The sequence below is a fragment of the Aethalodelphis obliquidens genome, unplaced genomic scaffold, assembly GCF_003676395.1.
Source record: "Aethalodelphis obliquidens isolate GAN/ISIS:26980383/991018 unplaced genomic scaffold, ASM367639v1 scaffold8, whole genome shotgun sequence".
NCBI classification, from domain to species: Eukaryota; Metazoa; Chordata; class Mammalia; order Artiodactyla; family Delphinidae; genus Aethalodelphis; species Aethalodelphis obliquidens.
In genome coordinates this window covers 52,618,722-52,644,528 of record NW_020837952.1, presented here as the reverse complement: position 1 = coordinate 52,644,528, position 25,807 = coordinate 52,618,722, and the positions used below count along the sequence as shown (strand labels likewise).

General features: G+C 42.2%; 1 protein-coding gene across 5 annotated transcripts in view; it reads right to left on the bottom strand.

Moving 5' to 3' along the window:
• The window catches only part of HMGXB4 (HMG-box containing 4), a 31,659-nt gene that overhangs the window by 2,191 nt on the left and 3,661 nt on the right, over nucleotides 1-25,807 (bottom strand). Inside the window, exons 2-11 of one of the 5 annotated variants that reach the window (XM_027107484.1) lie at nucleotides 24,538-24,636; nucleotides 23,741-23,889; nucleotides 23,410-23,488; nucleotides 23,190-23,302; nucleotides 21,671-22,626; nucleotides 7,921-8,002; nucleotides 6,905-6,969; nucleotides 5,821-5,926; nucleotides 4,778-4,947; nucleotides 428-550 (exon numbers count right to left, since the gene is read on the bottom strand). In XM_027107484.1, coding sequence (XP_026963285.1) covers nucleotides 428-550; nucleotides 4,778-4,947; nucleotides 5,821-5,926; nucleotides 6,905-6,969; nucleotides 7,921-8,002; nucleotides 21,671-22,558 — 1,434 coding nt within the window. In that variant the 5' untranslated portion in view covers nucleotides 22,559-22,626; nucleotides 23,190-23,302; nucleotides 23,410-23,488; nucleotides 23,741-23,889; nucleotides 24,538-24,636. The remainder of the gene's footprint in view (nucleotides 1-427; nucleotides 551-4,777; nucleotides 4,948-5,820; nucleotides 5,927-6,904; nucleotides 6,970-7,920; nucleotides 8,003-21,670; nucleotides 22,627-23,189; nucleotides 23,303-23,409; nucleotides 23,489-23,740; nucleotides 23,890-24,537; nucleotides 24,637-25,807) is intronic. The other 4 variants (XM_027107485.1, XM_027107481.1, XM_027107486.1 and 1 more) reach the window with 4 other exon arrangements.

Here is a 25,807-nt window from a genome sequence, read left to right as displayed (position 1 = left end):
GAGAGAGATGAGAAAGAAAATCTAGAGTTAGAGAAAACAGGGAGAGAGAAGATGTCACGCCGTTGTCTGTTATGCTGGGAGCTTTTCTGCTGGCTTCTCCCGTTAACCCTAGTAAAATAGAGGCAGGAGACTCCTGTACTTTCTTTGTCTCTGGAAGAGCAAATAGGCAACACAGGAGGTGCAGTACCTTAAGGGCTACAACGCTTCCCTCCAAAGGAGAGAAATCTTAGGAAACGGCGTGTTTGCTGTTTCACTGAAGGCCTGGCAGGCATTCAACACTCAGTGTCATGTTCACGGGGCGACAGCCTATGGCAACGCTGTATCCAGGAAGCCTATGGGCTTGTGCTTCACAGGGCTCATGAAGGCAGGGCCTCTCTGGCTCCCAAGGGGTCTGGCCCCCCAAATCCCAGGAAACAAGGAAACTCACCAAGACCTGTTTGGGACAGCCATTCAACTCAGGTAGTTGTGTGGTCAGACACGCCAAGGGGCCAAGCGCACAGATGATGGAATCCAGAAGCACTGACAAACTGCCGGACACAGCAACCATGCCCTGAAAAGGAGAGCGTGACAGGAGAGGACTGAAGCTTGACTTACACTCCTGAGGCTCCCTCCAGGCTCTGGGTGAGTTCCTTGCACGGTTCTTTAAGTCCTGGGTGGTTCTATGAAACTTGTGGCAGAAATGGAAGGTCTCTGCTTTGATAAGAATACATTCCCAGGTTTCCTTTCTATATTCCTAATCCACTGTACCCTCTGTGAGACCTTAGGTTAGTCACTTAGGAATAGTAGGAAAAAACCCCAAAAAACCTATATCGAAAAATCGTAAAAAATGCCTCATCTATTGGGAAGATTTGTGGAGATCATGTATGCAAAAGTATTTTTCTTATGAACTCCACAAATATAGCTCAAATGTGATAACCATGAGAATTCTACACATTAACATTTAACACAAACACACACACACACACACACTTCACATATGTGGCTTTTTTGATAGTGGATGATACCACTTTTCTGTTCTTTTTAAAATTTAACTTATAAAATGCATATTGTTTATATCTCTGTGATTCAAAGACATAGCAAATAAGATTGCTTGCTACAAATAATGCTGCCCAGCTCTTGTATAATCTGCTTCAACCAGAAGTACTGTGAGGATATGTCACCTAGGAAGGCAGCACAGAAGCGTCCTTCAGAGAATGAGCTCTGGGCTTGAGATGCGGGGTTGAGAACCTGGCTATATCCCACTCACCGAGAGGGGCAAGCGGCTTTCTATACTGTGCCTGAAAAACACAGTACTGACAGCATCTGTAGCACGGAGTGGATTAAGTGAGACAACAGACATCAAGTACCTGGGGTGGTGCCTGGCACCTGGGAAGTGCTCAGAAAGTATCAATAATGATTACTACTATTACCAACATCTTCATCTCCAAAAGTGCCTTTCTGGCTGCCTGCTAGGGCTTTCATTTTGGATATTTCTCAATCTCAACATACGGTAAAGAGAAATAACCTACCCTTCCTCCTAGCATCCTTTCCTCTGCTAAAATCACCACCATTCACACATCTGCCCAGTCTCAAGGCCTTGCCACCGTTGACTTTTCTTTCCCTTCATTCTCCTTGTCCAATGTCTCCCCCCACTTCCAAGGCAGGCAGCAAAGGGTTAAAAGCATGGACCCTGAGGTCATACCACCAAACTCAAGGCTCTGTTTCAGCACTTATGGGCTAAACTCTAGAGAAAGTTCCTTAACCTAAGTCTGTTTTTCCTTCTATAAAATAAGGGAACACAAATTTTGTTTCACAAAGTTGCAGTGTGAATTAAAGGAAAGGATCCATGTACAGCACTCTGAACCAAAGCTGCCTGAGTGAGCATTCAACGGAAGACAGCAATTAGGAATATTATTCCATACTTTTGCCCTACAGTTAATGCTAGCTAATATTTTATGTTCGACTCTCCCAATAAGCAACCTGAGAGTAGGAACCAAGTCATATTCATTTTTATATCCTTCCAATAAATACTGGGGTTCTGCACAGAGTAAGCTCTCAATAAATATTTGTTAAATTCAAATCTTTGTCATGTCTAGTCTAGATTATTGTTATAACTTTTCCCTAATTCTGGTCACTTTTCACTCCCAATCTAAAATAGAAAATATTCTCAGTGAAAACCAAATGAGAGCTCTGATCATTCCTCCCTACTCAAAAAATTCCAGTAGTTCCTGAGCAGTCATTTCCCTCTGTAGTTTGGACTATGCCCTTAATATTCAGCCTTCCTCTACCCTATGCATTGGATCTTCTAGTTTTTCATCATTTTAGCAATAAACCCCTCTGGAAATAAAACGTTAAGTGGAACCCCAATATATAAAACAGCTAAAAGATCTGGTTGAAGTGGGAATGGGGGGTCTAGAGCCCCACTGGGTCTCTTTGGGCCCATCTCTGCAGAAAACTCCAGGGCCGAGAAGCAGATGTTCTCTTGGTTTACGATGTCTCTCTCCAACAGCTCCGTGATACCAAGTCCTGCTTATCCTTCCAGGTCCCACTGGAACTCCACATCCCCTTCACAGAGCCTCTCCTGACCCCCTAACTCTCTGCTCTCGAGCGCTACTGTAACTGCTTCAGGTGGCACAAAGCCGCAGAATGAGAGCAGGCTGAGAAGTGGGGCAAGCTGTGCTCGGTCACAGCGAGTTGTGTAAACTTGTAATAACGGTCAGTTAATTTCATTAGGTTTCAGGTATTCAGTCTTTAAATGAGCAAACTGTATAAATTAGTGTTCCTTAAAGTGTAGTACGTTTACTAATTTCAGGTGGCATAGAGGTGAACATTAATTATTTGATATAAATCCATTTTGAGATATATTAGAAAAAAGATTAGAGTATCTCACTTGTGATATCGAGGACATCATTGTGAAAGCATGGATAAATTTATTTACATAAAAATATAAATAAATCAGGAGCTTGGGATGAACATACACACACTACTATATATGACAGATAACCAACAAGGACCTACTGTATAGCACAGGGAACTCTACTTAATATTCTGGGATAACCTATATGAGAAAAGAATCTAAAAAAGAATGAATATACATTTATGTGTAACTGAATCACTTTGCTGTGCACCTGAAACTAACACAACATTGTAAATCAACTATACCCCAATAAAATTAAAATTAAAAAAATACCAAGTAAATAACAGTATAAAGTGGTATGTGGAAATGGCAAAATTGTGAAGATATACACAAATGATTAAAGTCTGGGAAAAAGTGGAGTATAGGGGGAATGGGGAATTACTGCTGATGTATATGGGGTCTCTTTCGGGGGTAATGAAAATGATCTGGAATAGACAGTAGTAATGGAGCCACAAATCTGGGAATATACTAAAAGCCACTAAATTCTACATTTTAAAAGGGTAAACTTTATGGTATGTGAATTATATCGTAATAAGACTGTTCCTTATGTTAAAAAAAAGGGGACTAGAGATTCTGCAACATTCTTTCCCTTTTCTGGTCAATATGTATATGTAACTCTCCCACAGCAACCGCTCACAGAAGCTGGCTTGTTTTATTTGCTAATTATTTATCTATTCTATCTTTCCAATTAGATTGTAAGTTTCCTGAGGATACGAAATCATCATAATTTCTACTCCCCCCAGTTTTTGGAATAATGCCTAAGTACTCAACAACTATTTGTTAAACTCAATGGAAACATCAGGGAAAATCTGGAATATGGAAGGTGAAAAACACAAATCATTTAAAATTTTAACTTTTTAGGAAATGTAAGAATGTCTAAATATGAAAAATAAATAAGGATCCCAGAATATTTTATTCTGGAAATATCTATATCCATTCAAATATCTGGGCCTACAAGAAAGCAGCTGTTTTGACACCTACTAAATTTTGAGAAACTAGCCAAAGAACTTAGACAAAGCTTCATCTCTTGCGGCCTTTGGCATTTTATTTGTTGAATAATAATTCAACAAATTAAGTAGTAGTAATTCAACAAGTGAGTAGTTTTATATCCCTACACTGATTTCTCAGCTTAAAGATGGCTTTAGTAATTCAGACTGATTTCTTTGCTGAAATGTCCTATTAGGACCCAGTGGAAAACTGAAATACTACACTACTTACTGAGTTAGCCAGGGAGAAATATGATTAGAAATTGCATATGGTAATAGAAATGGAACATGACAGCTTTGCAGGTTAAGTGATTTTGAAATTGAAGCTTAAAAGGACACAGATCTCCTTAGGGTACATAGGACTGTATGATTCAAGTGCAGAGAAATGAAGAGCTTGAGAACCTCAATCTCCCAGTTGCTACCTACTTTCAAAGCAGTAGAGGAACACTTAATCCCCTGTACAATCTAACCTGTCTATTGAAAACCTTGCTGGAAATGCATAGAAAAATCCAAACTCTCTTAGAAATAATAACGATCAAAGCTTCCATGGGATTTGTACTCATTTTTCCCATTGCATTTTTAAAAAATAAAAATAAGTTACAGGATTATATGTCAATTGTATCTCTGTAAAACTGGGGAAAAAAAAGTTACAGGGTAGTCTAATTTCCTTTTGTGCCATTGTTTCAATAGGACGGTATTAGTGTAAACTTTGAGAGCCAGTAGGTAGATTCCAAATCTCTAGATGTTTCTATTACCATCTCTCTTCTCTATCACTGTATCCTGAGCACCTGGCATAACCCAGCATACAGTAGTTGCTCAATGAATGTATGTGGAATGAGTAAGTGGATTCAAATTATATAAGCGACTGGAGTCATGCTGCTGGCAGTGCCCTCACCTCGGTTTCCTGCAGGCGGTGTCCAATGAGGCTCAGGGACTCTCCCAACAGCTGGAGATGAGCAGCCACGTCGATGGGCTCTGTCTCAGGGGCTTTGGCTGGCGAGGCGGGTAACAGCATGGTGGTGGGTGGGGATTTCTTTTGGGGTGACAGTACTCCTGCAGAGGAAGCTGAGAAGAGAGACAAAATAGAGAAAGCTTGCCAATATTCTTCCAGATTTTCCCTTTTTATGAGCTCTACCAGGCATTAACAAAATTATGGACTGTGGGCCAAATCTGGCTCATGACTTGTTTTTATATTGGCCTGTGAGCTAAGAATGATTTTAGATTTTTAAATGGTTGTTGTAGAAAAAACAAAGAGGAATATGTGACAGAGAATGCATATGGCCCTCAGACTTAAAATATTTACTCTCAGGGACTTCCCTGGTGGCACAGCAGTTAAGACTCCAAGCTCATGCAGGGGGCCCAGGTTCGATCCCTGGTCAGGGAACTAGATCCCACATGCATGCCACAACTAAGAGTTTGCATGCCGCAACTAATGAGCCCAAGAGCTGCAACTAAGACCCAGTGCAACCGAATAAATTTTAAAAAAAATTAAATAATAATAAAAAAATAAAATATTTACTCTCTGGCCCTTTACAGGAAAGCTTGCTGACTTCTGACTTAACATTTTCTAGGGCTTCCCTGGTGGCACAGTGGTTGAGAGTCCGCCTGCCGATGCAGGGGACACGGGTTCGTGCCCCGGTCTGGGAAGATCCCATATGCCGCGGAGCGGCTGGGCCCGTGAGCCATGGCCGCTGAGCCTACACGCCCGGAGCCTGTGCTCCGCAGCGGGAGAGGCCACAACAGTGAGAGGCCCACGTACCGCAAAAAAACCCACAACATTTTCTAAATTTTTTTGGCAACCCTTAATATTTAGTAATAATATCTGGATATCAAGATCTGCTTCTAATATAGGCTCTTTTCCCCATTTCTTAGTGAGGAAGCAAAATTCACAGTGCTCTAGGGAAAAGAATGAAAAGAGGAGAGGGATGTGGTCACTACCTTTCACTTTCATGGAACCTTCTGAGCTGGATGCTTTTCTTTTCACAGTTGTAGCTTCTGCTTTGTTCTGTTTGTGTTGCAGATACTGAGCTTTTTGTTTCCAAATCTGCAATCAGATCAGGGCAAACAAATTTAAAAGGGCAAAAAAAGTAAAAGGGAAAGCAGTCATGGAAGAGGAGAATGAAGAAAAGAAAGGGAACAGTGGAGGGGAGCAGACAGAGGGTTAATGTTAACTTTTAAGCTGGAGGGTCAGTGAACAGGCTTCAGATAGCGGTGACAGTAGTATCTTAGCAGAGGACCACGAACACCCCCCAGTGCTAATGGTCACATTGCAGCATTGATTCTATGATCACTCTAAGGTTGAAATGTAAAATCATAGAGGAAACATCTGGCTCATCCTAATGTCCATGTGGTTTAAATATTTCTTCTAACCTGCCGGTTGGAAACACCAATACTAGGATAACAATGACATGGAAAACAGAAACTAAAGATAATTGACCTGGGTGAAAAATATATGTTGTTTTCACCCAGATGAGCTGTACCTTAAAAAAGCAAGATGGTAATTCTAATGCCTAGACTACCCTCATATCATCTAATTGGAAAGTAACTGTGATTCAAATATGACTATTTATCATTGTCTTATTAGCTTTTTGACAGGAAGGTTTATTATTTGGTAATGGTCGATGAGGATGATGACCTGGAACCTACTTACCTAGTAAACATTGTCCCATGTTTTTATTATTTGCTGTGACTATCAGGTGGACCACTTTCCTCAGTTCTCAGACCACAGCTGACTAGTAGGTGTTTGTGGTCAAGGTCTCTGACTTTAGATTCTCTTTTAACACGACTCATTGCCCAAGTTACATCATCTTTTGGCTCAAATGTCAGGTTGTTGGGAAAAAATTAGATGAGGTTAGAAGACAGCCTCCCTGCAGCTAAATCCTCATGTAGAGTGAACTGGCGCCAACTACTTTATTGTCCTCTGCTAAACCATTTTCCACTGTTTGGGATGGTGTGTCGGAGGATCACACATTTTGGAAGGCATAAAGCAATGAAAAATGTGTCCGTTGTAAACTGTACTTACCAGTTTGTCCTTCTCTGGCAATTGCTTCCACACCTCAGCCAGTTTTTTGCTCAGTTCCCCAAAATCTAGCATAAAGGAGTAAAAAAAAATAAAAAACAGAAAGAACCCAAAACAGTAAAGGTTTAACCATAAACAAAACAGACGACTGATAGGAGCAAAAACTAGGAAAAGGGTCTTGAAGATCAGATTTAAATAGCACAAGAGTCTTTCAGAAAACCAAACCAAACCCCATCACTTTCCTTGATTCTTTTCTGGAAGGAAGGGGCTGTTTTGGTGGCCGTGAGACAGGCTCAAATTCTCACATGTCTACTCTCTAAGGACTTATTCCTTAAGCATCTTTCTGGCGTCTTTTAATTTGATTCCACGGAACAGGGCTTATCTACTTAAGTTAGAGAAAATATGTTATGGAGAATTTGACTGATTAAGAGATGTTAGAGTTTTACCGAATTTCTGAGAGCTCAGAGACAAAGAAGAATTTCCCTAGAGCAGCTCGGAAGCGATCTGCCAGACGTGTAATGCTGTGCTTCCACATGTAGAGCGAGGTCGTGCTTTATAAAGCACATCTGTGTCTTTCACGGTGCTTCAGTGTGCCTCACAACAACCCTGGTGAGCAGGTTGGGAAGCTAGTTCACACATTGGGCAAATGAGATGTGCAGAGGGTACGTGACTTGTCTAAGGCCTGAGGTGTAGTGTGCTTCTCACCTCACTAACTTCCATATAGAGACAAATATGAACAATGTAATATGTCATCTCACTCCGACTCTATACTGAGGGCAGTTTAAGGAAAAGGTCAACTGTAGAACCTTGGAAAGAAACAACTGCATATTTATGTACTGTGCTTTATGGACGGGGTGAACTAAGACAAAATCTACAGTGACTTGCACAACTGAGGAAAGAAATGAGATTTGTGTTCTTTTCATACTATGGGAATAAGTTTGCCTGCTGACTGGATTAACTGCACTGCTTCAGGGACACAGATGGAAAGTAAAAGCACTAAAGATGAGAAATGTTCTTACCTATGCCTGGATGGTCAGCCACAATGGTTACACGATACTCCTTACAGAACACCTGGTAGGCCGACATGTTCTTCTTTTTTGGCTAGTACCACATAAAAATAGAACAGGGTAAGACTTAATTAGAACACAGGTTGAGCAACCTTGCATCTATGGGAACAAAACAAAAAAGATACCTGCACTTTTCCATCAAGAGTGCTAAATTACTAACCAGCTTTCCTAAACACGATAATTAATTTTTAATCCATGTTACTTATGACTCAGAGATGAGTATCAGTTTTACTTTAGAAGGTAAAATCCACATGCTAAATTAATTTTAGATTTTTCAGGTTGTTGCAGCTACTTGATAATTATTTGTAACGCTCTTCATCCTTTCTACAAATGTTACATATTTCGGTTAGAATTAAGTGCTAAGAAAATCTTTACCTCTCCTTGGGTGTCTAGTTTTCATCTTCTTTGAAAATAAGAACCACATAATTTCCCTTTGCTTTGGGGCCAGAAAATCAAGAGCTAAATTTTGTTCATATTGTTCCTCTGGTTTTGATTTCTAATCTTAAAATTTTCCTGATCCTGCTTTGACCGTCACTTGTAGTTTATCGTTATTTTATTATTCACATTCTTGTGGTCCAAGGTGAGAAGTAAATAACTGAAGACAATTCTTTGGTACTTAACGTAAGATGAACCTCTTTCACTTCAACAAACTGCTTTGTACTACCTGAAATATGTTTATTCTTCACTTATGACAATTCCAAAAGCAATGCATGATTTTTGAGAAACAAAAACAAAATGAGCTTTCAAAACCAGTTCAATGAGGGATATATAAAACAAAAGATACTATATATTACTATGCATCCCATTTTACAATTATCCATAGACTCAGGAGAAAAGAGCTTTCCTACCTGAAAAGGTGCATTAGATAGCACCTGTTCAAATCTCTCATTTTGAGGATGAGAAAGGAAACTTAGAAAAATAGTGACTTCCCTGGGTCCTGCAGCTATGCCAGTTATAACACGAGAATGGCTACAGCCTAGCCTGACCTCCAGGGCTATGCATTATGGGCCAAAGAAAAAAAATATGTTGTAACAGAAAAAATTACTTTTCAAAAGAAAAGATTATCCGTTTGTAACCATTATCTAATAAACTGAGATGTCTTCAGTCTGGCTTTCCTTACAACCTCATCTGTAAGTATCAAAACATGATGATCAGTCCTCCATCGCCTCCCAAGATAGTCCTTTCTGGTCCTGCACTTATAATGACATTAACGGTTGGTTGGTGCTTTAAAAGCTACCGGAAACTTCTGTTTGCCTCAAGAATCTGATTTTACAACCAAAACAAACCAACAAACACAGTCCTGTCTTGTGACTTCAGAGTTGCACCTTGTTTTTAAATGAAGCCTGATCACACACTTTATTCACCTTAGTTCTTTTTTAAAAAAAATTATTTATTTATTTTTGTTTGCATTGGGTCTTCGTTGCTGCGCACGGGCTTTCTCTAGTTGTGGTGAGTGAGGGCTACTCTTCATTGCGGTGCACGGGCTTCTCACTGTGGTGGCTTCTCTTGCTGCAGAACACGGGCTCAAGGCGTGCAGGCTTCAGTAGTTGTGGCACGTGGGCTCAGTAGTTGTGGCTCTCGGGCTCTAGCGCGCAGGCTCAGTAGTTGTGGTGCACGGGCTTAGCTGCTCCACGGCATGTGGGATCTTCTTGGAACAGGGCTTGAACCTGTGTCCCCTGAACTGGCAGGTGGATTCTTAACCACTGCATCACCAGGGAAGCCCTCACCTTAGTTCTTAATGTTGTTTTCATAAAACAACTATCCTCAAAGGCCAAAGACTAGCCAAAACTTATGACAGTAAAGAAGCTGTGTGATGTCTCAGACTTCAATTCCAAAAGGAATTCTGAAACCATTTTTGAAGAATGGAAACAACCCTGAAATGTCTTCCAAAGTAAACTGCTTTGAATGAGATAGCACTTCTCTGGCTATGAAAATTATGCCATGTTTGTTATAAATTTAGCTTCAAAAATTTTAGACTAATCTTTTAAAAACAGCTTATTCATAGGCCTGACATTTGGCCATAAAATAAAACCTGCAAGGAGTTTTAACAATGTTTTCTCAAACATGATATAAGACTATGAAAAGTCAATGCTCTCTATTCCACAAGGCTATCTACAGCTATAACATAAAATTGAACCTACCTTTACAAAATTAATCACAACTCTTACCCAATATGTTAGATCCAAATCCACACAGTGAAGAAAGGGGTTCCTCTCATAACTCTTATAAAGGACTTTATTCAATTATGTAGAAACTATACCGGCATTTATTGAGTATCTGTACTGGGTACAGTGAGTAGTTAAGAGGATGAGCTTTTGGAGCCCAGATCTTATTCTAAGGCAGTCAAGCAGCATAAAATAGTGGAAAACATGAGATGTAAAGTTTGAAGGCCCACCATTTTTTCTCACCATTTTAGCTTCACCTTATACTAATTATCTGATCCTGAATAAAACGCATGAGAAGTGGATTGCTCTCTGACATGTGATATTTAAAAACAAAATTTTGTTATTTATTTATTTACTTATTTGGCTGTGTCGGGTCTTAGGTGCAGCGCGCGGGATCTTCACTGCCATGTGCGGGATCTTCGTTGCGGCATGCGGGATCTTTTAGTGGTGGCATGCAGGATCTTTAGCTGCGGCATGTGGGGATCTAGTTCCCTGACCAGGGATCAAACCTGGACCCCCTGCATTGGAAATGCAGAGTCTTAGCCACTGGACTACCAGGGAAGTCCCCTGACATGTGATATTAAAAGTATTTCAATGGCAAAGAAGGAAAAACAGAGACTAAAAAGAAGGAGACTGCAAAGGAAAGAGAAAAGAAGTAACCCACCAAAGTATTCTGCCATTCATTTCTTAATAAATATTTACTGAGCATCTACTATGTGCCAGACATTGGGAATACAGCCAAGAACCAGACACATAACCTAACAGAAAAGACAGATAAATATGTCATAATAAAATGCAACAATATTATAGGGAAACTACTGGGTGTTACAGGAACATGTATGAGGAGTACCTCACAAATTAGGCAATTGAAGAGAGCCTCTGGAGGAAGTGACGTTAAATGTTCATTGGAAAGCTGGGTGGAATTAGCCAGGTGAAGAGTGGTTACGGGTGTTCTAGGCTCTTAGAGTGGTAACACTCATGAGAGAGAGAAGTAGGAGATGATCTCAGAGAAGCACGGAGTGCTTAGAGACGGATGCCTTGTAACCTGTATTAAAGAGTATGGACTCCATTGGAAAGAAGTGATGCAAGTATTTTAAGCAAGAAGTCACATGGTCAGGTTGCACGTTAGGACCATGGAGAATGGACTGGAGCAGAGCAACAGCAGAAGCAGGAAGCCCGATGGGGATTGGGGGGCTGCTGCAGGAGTGCCCAAGAGGGATGATGAAGGCCTACAGCCAAGACAGTGGGGTTGGAGAAAGGCAGATAAATTGAAAGGGAGGGAGAAGTGACAGGATTTATCAGAGATAATGTGAAAAAATGGAAAGAGCCTGGCCTTTGGAGGCCGACAGAGCTAGGTTAGAATCCTAACCATACTATTTACTAGTTACACAAACTGCTTCATTTCCCTGAGCTTTAGTTTCCCTGTCAGTAAAACTTGGTTAATACCATTCCCAGAGGTGGGAATTAATCAGCGTTTGGCACTTCAGTAGGTACTCAGTCATGTTATTTCTGCGGTAGGCAGAATTCCAAGATGGCGCCCAGGATTTCGGCCTCCTGGTGGACACACCCCGTAAAATGCCCTCCCCTTGACTGTGGGCAGGACTGGAGAATATGATGGGGCATCACTCCTGTGATCATGTTATGTTACATGGCAGAAGGGAATTTGCAGATGTAATTAAGGTCCCTAAGTGAGCTGAATCTGAGTGAACCCAAAGGGAGGTTATCCTGAGTGGGCCTGACCTTACCCAGTGAGCCCTTAAAAGAGGTGAGACCCAACAGAAGACACTCTCCTGTTGTTGGCCTTGAACTTGAAGACAACAAGGTGCCATGAGTTTTACAATTGCAAGGGTCTGAATGCTGTCAACAACCTGGAAGAGGACCTCCAGCCTCAGCTAAGAACCCAGTTCTAGCCAACACCTGGCTTCAGTCCTGTGAGAGATGGAGCAGAGAACCCAGTGGAGCCCTGTCTGGACTTCTGATCTACAGAATTGTGAGCTAATAGATGGATATTGTTTTGAACTGCTAGATTTGTGGTAATGTGTTATGCCACAATAGGAAAGTTCCTTTCTATTCCCTCTGTATTTTTCAAAACAGAAGTTGTAGCATCCAAAAAGCTAATACAAGATTTTTTAAAAATAGAAATTCTGGTGAGGGAGGATAGAGTGAAATCTTCTGACCTAAATCAGACAAAGAAAATAGCAGCAAGGCCTTTACTTTAAACTTTCGTTTCAGTAGTAAAGGTCCTATTTTTAGCATTCTTCTGGTAAAGTTAGTCATGTTCAGATGCCACGCAAGTGAGCTCTGGGTGCTGCATCGCCTTTAACTTAGTAGCAGCCTCACATCCCCAAATGCTCTAAGTGATCCAATCCTTTCACATCCCCCTTTACTGGGCCCAAGATAAAATGAGGTTGCATTACAAAGAAAGGCATGAGTTCATGTAAGTTCTGTTTGGCTATGAGAGAGAGACGGAGAGAGGGAGATATGGATTGATCAGTCTGTGTGGTTCTGCTCTAAGAACCCATTCCTTGGAGTGTGTGTGACAGCATGAGATCGGCTTTCCCCAGGCAGTTCCTGTATGTCTCCCTCAGTGTGTGTAACTCGCTACCCAAGTGTAATTCTGATGTTTGGAGCTGACACAGTTTAAAAAATAAAATTATGAAAAAATAAATAAATAAAATTATGGCTCTTTAACATATACCAGTGACTTCACCTGGCGAAGAGAGTAAAATCCAGGTGCACTGGGCTGACATTCTGTTGGACTGAGCAACTGCTGGCCTTCATCGTGGAGCCTTCCTAAGGGATTTTCAAGGGAAACTGACAATTTTCACCTTATGTGCTGACCTTAGAACCTAACCATTGTGCTCTAAGATGCAACTCAGGCCTGTGGATCCAAAGTTTGGAATTCGAACTTAAGGGTTAAATTTTTTCCAGGGAACAGACATCTTTCTACATTAATAGTTAGAAATAACACAAATAATGATCTCGAGACATCAAAATATTTCCAAGTGACTCTAAATGCAAGGCTAGTAACTGCAGCCTAGACTTTCTAGTGCAAGAAAACAGTGTGGCAAGTGAATCACAGTAGTTACATCTGGAATAACATGGACTCTCCTTTAACAAAGTGTTAATATTTTAAAAACTTGGATACTTTATTACTAGCAGCAAATGACTAGCAACAAATCCACTTAAGTGTGACTCACAAAGTTGTAATTTTTACAGCCAGAACTTCTTTTTAAATGTTTGAGGATACGTGTCACAATATCCAGACCTTCTAAGAGCAACTTTTTTTTTTTTTTTTTTTTGTGGTACGTGGGCCTCTCACTGTTGGGGCCTCTCCTGTTGTGGAGCACAGGCTCCGGACGCGCAGGCTCAGCAGCCATGGCTCACGGGCCCAGCCGCTCTGCGGCATGTGGGATCTTCCTGGATCGGGGCACGAACCCATGTCCCCTGCATCGGCAGGCAGACTCTCAACCACTGCACCACCATGGAAGCCCTAAGAGCAACTTCTTAATGCCCTGTTTAAAGCAGTCACGCTGAATTCTTTGAGATCATAGAACTCTTTGAGAAACTGATAGAAATCCCTCTTCAAGCCCATCTATGAACCTATAGCTTAGGTTTAAGAACCTATTTTAGTTTAAAAACCTATTTTAAAGGATAAAACATCTGGGAATTAAGGCAAAACATCATTTATGAATCTTCAAAATAAAACTTGGCTTTCTTCTGCTGATGACAGGAACCCAATCTCTTCATTGATGTTAATACTGTGTAGGAGACACTGTTACCAAGGCTTTACCTATAGAAACTCATTTAACCCTCCTAGCAACCCTACGAGGTAAGTTCCATCATTCCTGCCATTTTAAACATGAGAAACAGATCCAGAGTCATTTACCCAGCGAGTGGCAGGGCCACCATCTGATGCTCCTCTGAACTAACTTGACTCAGATCCCTAAATGCAATCTGGCTAAAGGAAAGGGTGACAGAGCAGTAAAGTTTTCACACCAAAGCTTTTATTTTAACCATTCTGAATGGGAATCTATTTCTGCTCTCTCTCATAATACACCACTGAATATAAATTAAACATTCTTTCTGGGTCCTGTAATCAGAAAAATCTGGGTTCAAATTTCTGTGCTGCCACTAAACAGGTGTGCATCCTGGGGCAGGTTATTTCACTTTGAGCTTATTTCTGTGAAATGGACAGGATAATACCTACATCTCATTGGGTTCCTGTGAAAATTCACCAATACACCATAGATAAAAAACGTAGTGCAGTGCTTAGAACATATGAACAACTCAGTGAGTATAGCTCTTATTATTATTGTAATTTACTAAAGCCCCCTTCCTGCCTTCCACATGGTTACTTTTAACCTGCCGGTTGGACCTCCTGTGGTTCTCTGAACATCCTATGCCCTCTTGGGCCTTCACATGAATTTCCACTCCCTGACTGGAATACCTATTTGGCCTTAAGTTTCAGTTCAGGGCTGCCTCCCCCTGAAAGCTTCTTGGACACCCACAGGCTTTCCCTGGCACTCTGCACCCACCTCTGCTGAGGTTCAACACTCTGAATGCTTTCCAATCCCTTACTACACACGGAGCTCTTTGAGAGCTAACACTGTACCTGATTCAGTGCCTGGCACAATGTAAGTGCAGAATAAATATGTACTGAATGCATAACAAAGTCTCAGAATTGTGTGTGAAAAGGCCAGTACGCACATTCATTTGTGTTACCTCGTCTGCTTTTCACAACACCCTCGTAGGTGAAGTTCTACGAAGAAAACAACGGGGTCAGAATGGTCCCCTGACTCCTCTCCAGCTGATGTTCCTTTCCCCGGTGCCCACGACGTGCTCCAAGGAGCTGTAGGAAACTTGCTCTATAACACCTGCTTTTGGTCCTTAGAGACCCTGTTTTCTTTCTGGTTCTTAACTGCTTTCCAAATAGGTGACAGCTACAGAGTTTGCTTCCTAAAAGGTGGATGTTAATATTAAAAAGCAAAAGAAAACATAAACAAGAGCCCTTTTGCTTAGTCGAATATGTGAAATGAGTGCTTGAAAAAAAACTTTTAAAAAGATGTTTTCAAGTATATTTTATATTTCCGAAGAATGTGGGATGAAAGCAACAGTCGTTGTTAACAGCAGCTACTGACTGAGCCCTGCCCTGTGTGTGCCAAGCGTGCTACGTGCACACCTAATTTAATCCAAATAACCCCATTTCACAAGTGAGCAGAGAAGCGAGGAAGCAATCTCAAGAGAACAAGGCTAGTAAGTAGCAACAAGAACAAGAACCAAGTCTGCTGAACTCGAGTCCAAGCTTTCCGCCCCTTCATTTCAACATCTGTATGCTTCCATAGGACAAATCTCAGACACCAGTGCACCATGTCAGTCTCCCTTACCCTAGAACCTACTTTTAGCTTTGTCAAAGATTGGTTGTGGCACCGGGTAACCGTCTCTTAAGTTTTAGAAAGGCATGTGCTACAGTGGAAAGAGTACAGCCTTGGGGTTAAAGAACCTCCATTAAAATTCTGGCTCCATGTCTTTTCTTCTCAGCTTCCTGCTCTGTGAAAGGGGGCTAACAATACCTGTCAGTCAAGACCCCTATGTGTGCAAAAATGCCTCAGAGAGCCTGGCACATAGCAGGCTCTCAGAGATGGTACCTCCTGATTTGTACCACTTATCGCTACTGTTACTCAGCGTCAGTCTTAACAGAGGGAGAATTTATGTAACACCATGACAAGTCTAGTTATCTCTCAGAATTTAACTTTTTTTTTTTTTAATTTATTTATTTTGGCTGCGTTGGGTCTTCGTTTCTGTGCGAGGGCTTTCTCTAGTTGCAGCGAGCGGGGGCCACTCTTCATCGCGGTGCGCGGGCCTCTCACTATCGCGGCCTCTCTTGTTGAGGAGCACAGGCTCCAGACGCGCAGGCTCAGCAGTTGTGGCTCACGGGCCCAGCTGCTCCGCGGCATGTGGGATCCTCCCAGACCAGGGCTTGAATCCATGTCCCCTGCATTAGCAGGCAGACTCTCAACCACTGAGCCACCAGGGAAGCCCTATCTCTCAGAATTTAGTTTATTAAGTAGATCAACAGCAATGTCTGAGTGTGTCAGGCACTAGGCACTGGGCCAGGCTTCATTTGCTTAGAGGAAATGAGAACATTCTGGAAACACACAGGTAAGTGAAGGCATTCCTCTGAAGTGGCAACGTCACAGATTTTAGTTTGAGTGGAAGTGAATGGGCTTTTACTGATTTAGTAAAACCAAAAGTAAGGTATTTCTGAAATGTTACCATATCCTGCTCCTCCAACATAAACCAAAAGCTCCCCACTCCAACCGGATGGTCTTAAAGCGGAAACGATCATCAAGGTATCACCATATGATTTCTCTCTCCTCCTGGAAAGCAGGATTCAACAACAAAGAAACAAACAGGCAAACAGAAAAGCTAAAAAAACACTCCCTAAATGAAACTCCACACTGAAAGTGTCACCATTCATAGGGGAGAGAGTCCAATCTCCCTTCTTTGTATCAGTCAAAATTCTCCAGGAAGAGTCCCCCACTGCTGCCTTCGCTTCTCATTCTCATATGAACTCTGCCAGCCTGGCTTCCATTCTCCCCACTACACCTGAACTCCTGTCTTCTCAAGCATGAGCCCAATCTGTTCTTGAAACTGTCCTCCTCCCTCTGCGATGCTAAGCCCTCTCAGTGTCTCCTCCAGCACCACGGCCCCTCTTCCAACCCTGGTTTCAGGTGGTCCACTGAACTCTAGGTCTCGCATTTCCACCGCTCCCTGGGAAGTCTACTGAGATGATGACTGTAACAACTAACATGTATTGAATGTTATTTAGCTAATGTGCCAACACTGTGCAAAGCCAAGGTTCCCAAACTTTGTTGGTTCATGGTTCCTGTGTGGGTCTTCACGTGGTACGTGCTTTTTATCACAGCAATCACTGAAAGGAATGGAACATAAAAAGACGTTGAAACTGTGAATTACTTTGCGCTAGTAGTTCATGAGGTACCTGACAGATGGCAAGTATGACTGTTTTTTCTGAAATGTTAATGCTGAAAAAATCTAGTGGTGCCACTGTGAGTCTGCTGTGGCGCCCCAGAGGGCCCTGGCACACCGAGGCCCTGAACACCTTCCCATGTATTACCTCACTGAACCCTTAACAACCCTACCAGGTAGGTCTATCATCATCCCCACGTGTAGATGGAGAAGTCATGCAACTTGTCCAACATCGCATAGCTTCGAAGTGGCAGAGCCAGGAATGCAGCCCAAGGGGTCTGGCTCCATAGCCACGCTCTTAACCACTTAGCTATGCTGAATCTCTAGATGCTTATATCTTGGAATCTAAACCTAACTTTTCTTCTTCTCCCAAACCAGCCATTCTCTTGCTTCTCTATTTTCATTGCAGTCTTGGTCACAGATTCTAGGGTAGAAAGGGCACACAGAGGCCTCCTGCATTTCCACCAGGGGGCTCTCTGTGTGTGCTCACTGCAGGCAGAGGGAATGCTATTCCTGAAACCTTCCGTTCTATCTCTAGGTGGACTTTCAGATACTATTTTTTTTTTTGGCCGCACTGCTCGGATTGCAGGATCTTAGTTCCCCAGCCAGCGATTGAACCCGTGCCCGTTGCAGTGGAAGCGCAGAGTCCTAACCACTGGACTGCCAAGGAATTCCCTCAGATAGTTCTTTTTTTATACTGAAACAAAACCCAGGATTTAAAAAATTTCTTTATTTCTTTGGAAAGGATTTTTTTTAAAGCTCCATGGAAATTTTCAGGCACAGGTCAAGTTTAAAAAACATGGTGTAGCGCTCCCCTGGTGGCACAGTGGTTGAGAGTCCGCCTGCCGATACAGGGGACACGGGTTCGTGCCCCGGTACGGGAAGATCCCACATGCTGTGGAGCGGCTGGGCCCCTGAGCCATGGCTGCTGAGCCTGCGCGTCCGGAGCCTGTGCTCCGCAACAGGAGAGGCCACAACAGTGAGAGGCCCGCGTACCGCAAAAAAACAAAAACCAAAACCAAACCATGGGGTATGTCCCATAAATAATCTGTTGGCTAAATAAATGATTACATTCAAAGTATCAGGTTTCAGGTTTGGACAGTCACAGTCAAATACTGATTCATAGTAAGATTTTTTGCTATAAACTGAAATTCACTTTTCACTAGCAACTGCTAGCTGCATGGGGGAATTATAAATAAGTCCCTACCCTTGAGGAGATTATAATTTTATCTTGCAAGCCACCCAGGTTCAAAACCTTAAGGGACATTTATATACTCATTTATGTTTCTGGCTCCCCAGAGCCAAGCCCAGCTGCCAGATCTTGTCAGTTTTTTCTTCAGAGTCTTTCTTGAATCAGTCTCTTCAATTTTATTTCTATCAGGCTTTCATTACTGACCTCCGACTATAATAACCTCCTGGGTGATCTGCCACAAGTCTCTCCTCGGTCTAAGTCACCAGGTATAGCTTCATCATTTTATTCTTAAATTATCATTTACAGCATATTTAAACTCTGCTCATAACCCCAAAGTGCCCATGGCCAAATCCCTTACTTTGGCATTCAAGATTCTTTACCATTTGCTTACAACCTACCTTTTCGATGCTATGTTTTCATCCACATATTCATTCATTTGACATGTGTCACAAAATGCTTACCAAGGACACCGAGGAGTTGAAGGTAATAACATCAAGGTGGCTGAGAGTCCCTAAGGAACTAAAACGCCCTCAAGGAGTCTTCAGTAGGGGAAATCGAATATATACAAAGATGAATCCAATATAAGGAAGACAACAAGTGCAGCAACTTCCCATAGCAAGGGTGTTATGGGAATTCAGAAGTTAATTATAACTGGAAAGTCAGGATGTCTTAGGGGAGGTGGCATTTGACTGCATTTTGAAGGGAAGGCAGGCCTTCAATATGTGAAGGAGAAAAAACAAGGGGAAGAAGGTCACTGCAAAATACCATCCAAGGAGTGGAGCTAAGACGGTAAGGAACAAGTATGGTCCCCACACAGTACACGCAAAGCAGACTAACAGGAGGTAAGGCTGAAGAGGGAAGTTTCGGGCTAAATCACAATTATGAATGCTTGGTCAAGGGTTTGGACTTTGATACTTATTCATTCAAGAAGTATTTACTGACTTTCTACGATGGGCCAGACTGTGGGTTAGGTACCAGGGACAGAGTAGACAGCAAGACAGACATGATCCCGGTCCTCCTGGAGCTTATGGGTCTAACATAAAGGCAGTAAGGATGCTCTGAGGATGTTGAACAGACAACTGTCATCATCAAAGTGGTCCTTAAGTTCATTCTGGCATCAGAGTAAGATGAATTTTGCATGGGGGAAGAAATGGAAAGGGGGCCATTTATTACTACATTAAGTAGTAATGTACTTAATGAGAGGGATGAGGGAGGGATGAGGCAGTGGTGATAGAGGGCATAAGGGTGTGGAAGTTATTAAAGAGGAAGAGTATCAGGCCCAACAGCTGAGTGGAAATAGTGGAGGGTGTGGGCAGGGAAGAGGGAAATGTAAAAGTGAACCATAAGGTTGGAAAAAAATCAGAACAGTGGTTGGTTTTAGGGGTGGAGATTGACTGAGAAAGGGTATGAGAAACATCACTGGGTATCTGTGATGAGGGTAATAGCTGTATCTTGATAGAGGTTTGGTCACACAGGTGTGTGAACTTATCAAAACTCATCAGGTGGTATACTTAACATCTGTGCATTTTACCATATGTGAATTTTACCTAAAAAAAGCCCAGAAAACAAGTATTGAGCTGAAGTTAATGATATGCAAGCTGAAGTGTTTAGGGGTGTGTGTGTGATACCTACAACTTACTTTAAGATACATTAACAAAGATAAGATGGATTGATGGATGGACGGATGGATGATAAAGCAAACAGCAAAATGTTAACTGAAGAATCTCAATGGGTGGCATATGTACAATTCTTTCAATACTTTCTGTTTGAAAAATTTCATAATGAAGTACTGAGAAAAATAATCAGCATATAGTTTTTAGTTTGGATTGACTAGTAGGACATGTGGACTCCAGAAGGAGATGGAGGAGGAGATGCATGTTTAAGGGTCTGGATGATGAGCTCCATTAGTGACACATGGCTCTGAGGTAGCCAAGGCACCCAGGAAGAAATATTTATCAGACAGTTGGAAACATAGGACTAGAGTTCAGCTGTTTTGCTATGTTGCTTCCTAAACCTCTCTCTGCCTCCATGTGTTCCCTTCTGCTGACAACCTTTTTCTTCTTTAGAGCTTTCTCTGACAACCCTGCCCTCCTCCCATTTAGCACTGTAAGATTAGTTTACGGCATTATCATGTATCACTAGAATGGAAATTCTTGGAATAAACAGACTCTTACACAGGATATGTACTATTTCATGAAACAATTTTGGAATAAACAATGAATAAAACCCACGCTAGTATTGGACTGTTCAGTTCTTGATGCTCACACTGATTCTTAGCTCAGAAGGTACAGTTAAAAAAAAAACAAGATACAGCTTTTTCTTTCTGATCTGTATACTTGCTTAAAAGGCACTCCTACTAGTGGAGAAAATCACTTGTGACTCAATTATAGACTGAAATGAAATCGCCAATCCCATATTCTTAATATATTTGCTTTTCTCTTTCTTAGCTGCCTTTCTTTCAGGTTTTACCTGACATTTAACTTTGCAGAGCAAAGGAAGAAAATGGTTGTCCTTAGGTGGCAAAACTATTATTTTTTTTCTTTCTACTATTCTGAATTTCTAAATTTCTAGAAAAATAATATATTACTTTGGTAATCTGGGGAAAAAGTTTATTTTTTAAAGGAAACCTGTAATGACACAGTCATCAGCCCCTGTACTGTAGTACAACTGCTAGAAAATTTCTTGAGTTGTGAGAAAGAAATCAAACCAAGGCGGCTGATCTCTCATTCCCGTCTCCTCAACAACAGTGAGCTCACTGAGGTCAAGAGCTGTGTCCTCCTGCCCCTCTTTCCACCTCTTAACTCCTATGGTAGCACTGGGCTTGGCACACAGGAAGCACTCAAATGGTGAGAGCACACACGTTGGACACTAAAAAGAATACCAGAAAGTAGCCAACACCAGTTCGTGGGAAGCCGTTAGCTTATTTTGTTAATCGGTCATCATTCTAATTTTTTTTCCATCATTCTAATTTTGAAAATCTATTTTTCACAATGAACTCACAGAATGAATATGTTTTTATATCTCTCAACTGCCTCAGCCAGACAGCGCTGCTGAGTGAAAGAAATTGGGTTTGGCTCCTTCTGTGAATTTTAAGGGCCAGTTAGAATAAGCCTCTGTATTTCTAAACCTATGCTTGGCACGGTGGGAGAACAACTCTATCAAGAAAACCCATGAATAATTAAGGTCGCTCCTATTTTTGTACCATTGGTAATATTTTCTACTTTATATCATTCCAGCAGGTTTACCTTGCTACATTCCCAGCGGTTCATCTGCTTAATTCCAAGTCCACTTACTACTGTCAAGGAAAAACCTGCTTCACCTCCTACCCTGCATCATACTTTAAAAAATGCCTTACCTTTTCTCCTCTGTCCCTCTCTTTGTCCTTCTCCTCTCTCTTCTTTTTTTTCTCACTGTGCCCATCTGTGTGGAGGCCAGGAAGCGGTGGGGGAGGGGCGGCTGCTCCAGTGTACGGGATGCTGGGCGGAGGGCCGGGCGGCGCTGGGACCTCTCCCACTGCTGCAGCGGGAAGTCCCGAACTTCTCTTGGACTTGGAGTGTCGCCTCTCTTTATGCTTCTCCTTGTCCTTCTTCTTCTTGCTCTTCTTTGACTTCTTTTTCTTCTTGATTTCCCGGTAAGAATCATCGATCACTAACTCCCCTGCCTCTAGCTCCCCGCCAGAGGAGGAGTCTGATTCTACTAGAATAGGTTCAAGCCCTGAAAGATCAAGGTTAGCACTGTGGGAGTCTGGGAACTGGGAGGCATCAGACCCACAGCCTTCAGGGCCAGGAGACGAACGTGAGTCTGAGGATGACTTGTGCTTCTTCCGGGCTGTTTTCAGAAAGCTCTGTAGCTCATGTCCTAGGAGTAAAGCACCTTGCTCATCCCGAGCTGACTTCTTAGAGGATTTTTTCACAGTCGCTTGTTGAGAGGGGTACTGAAAAGACTCCTCATCAACTGAGCTGCTTCCCTTCTCCTTTGGTGACAGAATAAGTTTCATCTTTAACCCATCAGGCTCACGAAGGGTCAGCGTCTCTGTGTTCACATAGAGTGGTTTCATTTTTTTGGATTTGTGGGAACCACCATCCTCCAGGGACAGCTCCCCACTGCTTCCGCTGACTTTCTTCCTGTGGTGTTCCTTTTTACTCTCTGAATGGCTTGAAGAACTGGAGGACTTTTCTCCTGTCTTTTTGGAAGGCTTGGTGCCTGTTGCCAGAGGGGAGGTGATCGCCTTCAACAGGTCCATAGCTGTATCAGTAGATTGCGGGCTAGACTTTTTCTTTTTCTTCTGTGACGACTCCAAAGACGAAATATCTAGAAATAATCAAGAGAAGTAATTGTCCATTTGACAAAGCAACTTCCAGCAAGTTTCCTCTCTCACCAAAAACACCCAACTAAGATGAGGAAGAGGCTAACAGGAATGATTGGAGGGGAGGCCCTTCAACTGATTCCAAACATTCAGAGATGATGCTCATGTGCTTCTTGGCTTGGTAGATTCTGCCTCTGACCCTGGAGACAGCTCTTGCCACTCAAGTTGTTTTTCTTCACTGAGTCTTCACAAGCAACCAAAGAGAGCATACCCAGAAGAATGGACCATAGCTGCAGGATTACGAGTAGTTACAATTTAGATTACACTGAAGACAAAGCATCATTTGTTCCTGTGTTCAGGACAAATCCATTCTAGGAAAGAGTTAGTCTTGTCAGCTATGTGCACAATATAGCTAAGAAAAACTGGTCTTGTGAGTGGATACGCGCTGGATTGAGAAGTAACCCACAGGTGCAGGCCAGAGGGCCCAGGACTACATATGGCAAAAGGGATGCTAGACAGCAATGGGCACAAGATAAGTGGATGATTGAGGGGAGAAGGAACCTGGTACCTGGTGTATCACAAATGAAGACTGTTCTTCTATGCTGAATCCTCCAAAATACCAGCCCTCCACCTCTCCTCCTTCACACTGGTTTATCGGCACTCAGAACAAGAACCACTGTCCTGTTAAATAGGCCACTGAGTCAGCAACATCTGGATCCCTTTCCCCTACCCCGACTCCAAGAACCAGTGATGTGTTTCTCCCGCCTGTTGCCCCTTCCCATCCTTACCTCCATAGTAGTAATCATCAGAGGAGTGCTTCCTCTTTTTCTTGTGCGTGTCCGTCCCCAAGAAGTAAAGTTCACTATCCTAGAATTGAAGAGGAAGAAGAATTGAGCAATGGATAAGATGATGAGGCAAAGGCAGTTTGGAACCAATGTTGTTTTCTGATGATTTCTGACTTTGGAAAATAAAGTAAAACACAGGAAATAGTGAAAATAGATGTGAATGATGTTTATTTTTCTTTTTAAATGTTTTTCAAAGAAACCTCTTTCTTCAAATACTAGGAAACATGATACGAAATAGTTTAAAACTTTCCTAATTCAAATGTTTAGAATTTACCTTCAACTTCTTCTTGGAAGAATTCCTGACCTGAGCAGCGATTTCTTCCTCTTCCCTTAAAAAATCTTTGTAAGAACGTTTCTTTTCTCGTTGGCTTCGGCCAGCAGCTAGCCCTATGTCCTCAAAGCTGTGATCACCATCAAAGCAATCTGAGAAGCACAGGTTCGTTTGGGAAAGGAAATGAGAAAGTCAAGTAAGTCACAACCAAATCGCCACATATGAAATGCAATAGTCCCTTCACTTCCAAATTAGAATCATGTTATTTGGTAAGTCCACTGGAACACAGGGCTAGATCCAAGGGGACAAGAATATGTCTTGATGACTTGGCTGCAAATACAGGAATCAAACATGAAGAAACAATGCTTCCACGCTATGCAAAGGCCCAAGGTGCATCCTTAGACATGGTTTCTTAGTTGTGATTTGGCAGGTGGACACAGACTTGCAGAGGTAAGGCTGAAAAGAATAAGGATTCGTGTGCTGTGCTGCTCTGTGGGTGTCCACTGTGTGACTCCTATCCTCAGACTCCTGCACACTGGAGCTGGCAAGGACCACGAGTGCTGCAGGGGATCACCCCAATAGACTACAGAGACTTATGGTTCGGACTCTTGTGTTGGAACCCTGTCCTGGTTTTCGTTTCCATGGGCCCAGTCTGGGGATGACGTGGAGTTTTACTAGTGCTCTGGATCATCACTTGGGAGTCCAGGCTGTGATGGCCAGTCCTGGTCTCTATGTCCATGGGCTGCAAGGATTGAAGAGGACACCCCCTTTGGAATGCTTCTCAGGTTAAGGGGTCATACCTTCTTTCTTCACGGAGTCATCATAAGCCATGGCGGTCCTGCCGGGCCTTTGAGAATGGGTCCCTGTGTCCAGGCTCCTTCCCGTCTACAGGACCAGGTCTGAGAAACAAAGAAGGAAAACCCTCCTGTAATGCGAAATCACTGTGGAGAAGCAACCTTCCAGATGGAAATGCGTAGTGATCCAAGGGCAGACTGGAAGGGCAGCAAGGAATAAAGGAGTGTCTTGTCACCTCCTCTTTCTGTTTGTAAATATACTAGGGATGAAGCTGTAGGAAGTACATTAGGCTTAATTTGATTTGATTCATGAATTAAAGCTGTTGTTTGGGGAAGTATATAAAACACCTCCTATATAAAAAAATACTTCAAGATTAATGAGAACTTCTGACATGCCAACAGGTCTGACAACACTGAGACAGGGTGAAAACCGACATTAAGTCAGAGGGATAGGTTCAATCACGGTTACAAAATGCACAGATAAAGCAGGATGCAGAGGAAGACAGGTTATACCATGCATTCGAGACCACAAAATCCTACCAATTGAATCGGTGAAAGGCTAAAATCTATTGTATTGCAATTTAAACAGAACTGATGAGAACATGATAGTGATATTAAAGATCTTGAGAGCATAATTTTTTGGTATGCATTTTGTTGGGCTCTCTGAATTTGCTCAAAATCAGAGAAGTGTAAAAGTAGGCACACTTCTTTATTAGTTGCCCACAGAACAGCTTTCAACTCTATCAAGCCTTTCTTAAAGGCAATAGGTGAAAATAAGGAGGAATTGTCATCTGTCCACTGGTGATGAAATTTTTATCATTATTAAGATTTTCACTGATTTGAAGAACTACAAAAATTTAAATGTTCTAAATATTGTCTTAAATTTGTTAAATTTTTTTTTTTTTTTTTTTGCGGTATGTGGGCCTCTCACTGTTGTGGCCTCTCCTGTCGTGGTGTTGTGGAGCACAGGCTCCGGACGCGCAGGCTCAGCGGCCATGGCTCACGGGCCCAGCCGCTCCGCGGCATGTGGGATCTTCCCGGACCGGGGCACGAACCCGTGTCCCCTGCATCGGCAGGTGGACTCTCAACCACTGCGCCACCAGGGAGGCCCTAAAATTACTTTTTTGGCATTCAAGTTTATACATCCATTTTGACTTTGAAGATGACAAGCCATGAACTGCACTCGAAGGTAAAGTTCTTCAAATAATTTTAGGACAGGCAATGTCACAATTCCCGCAGGAAAAGTTTTTTCAGGAAATTTAAAAATTATACACTA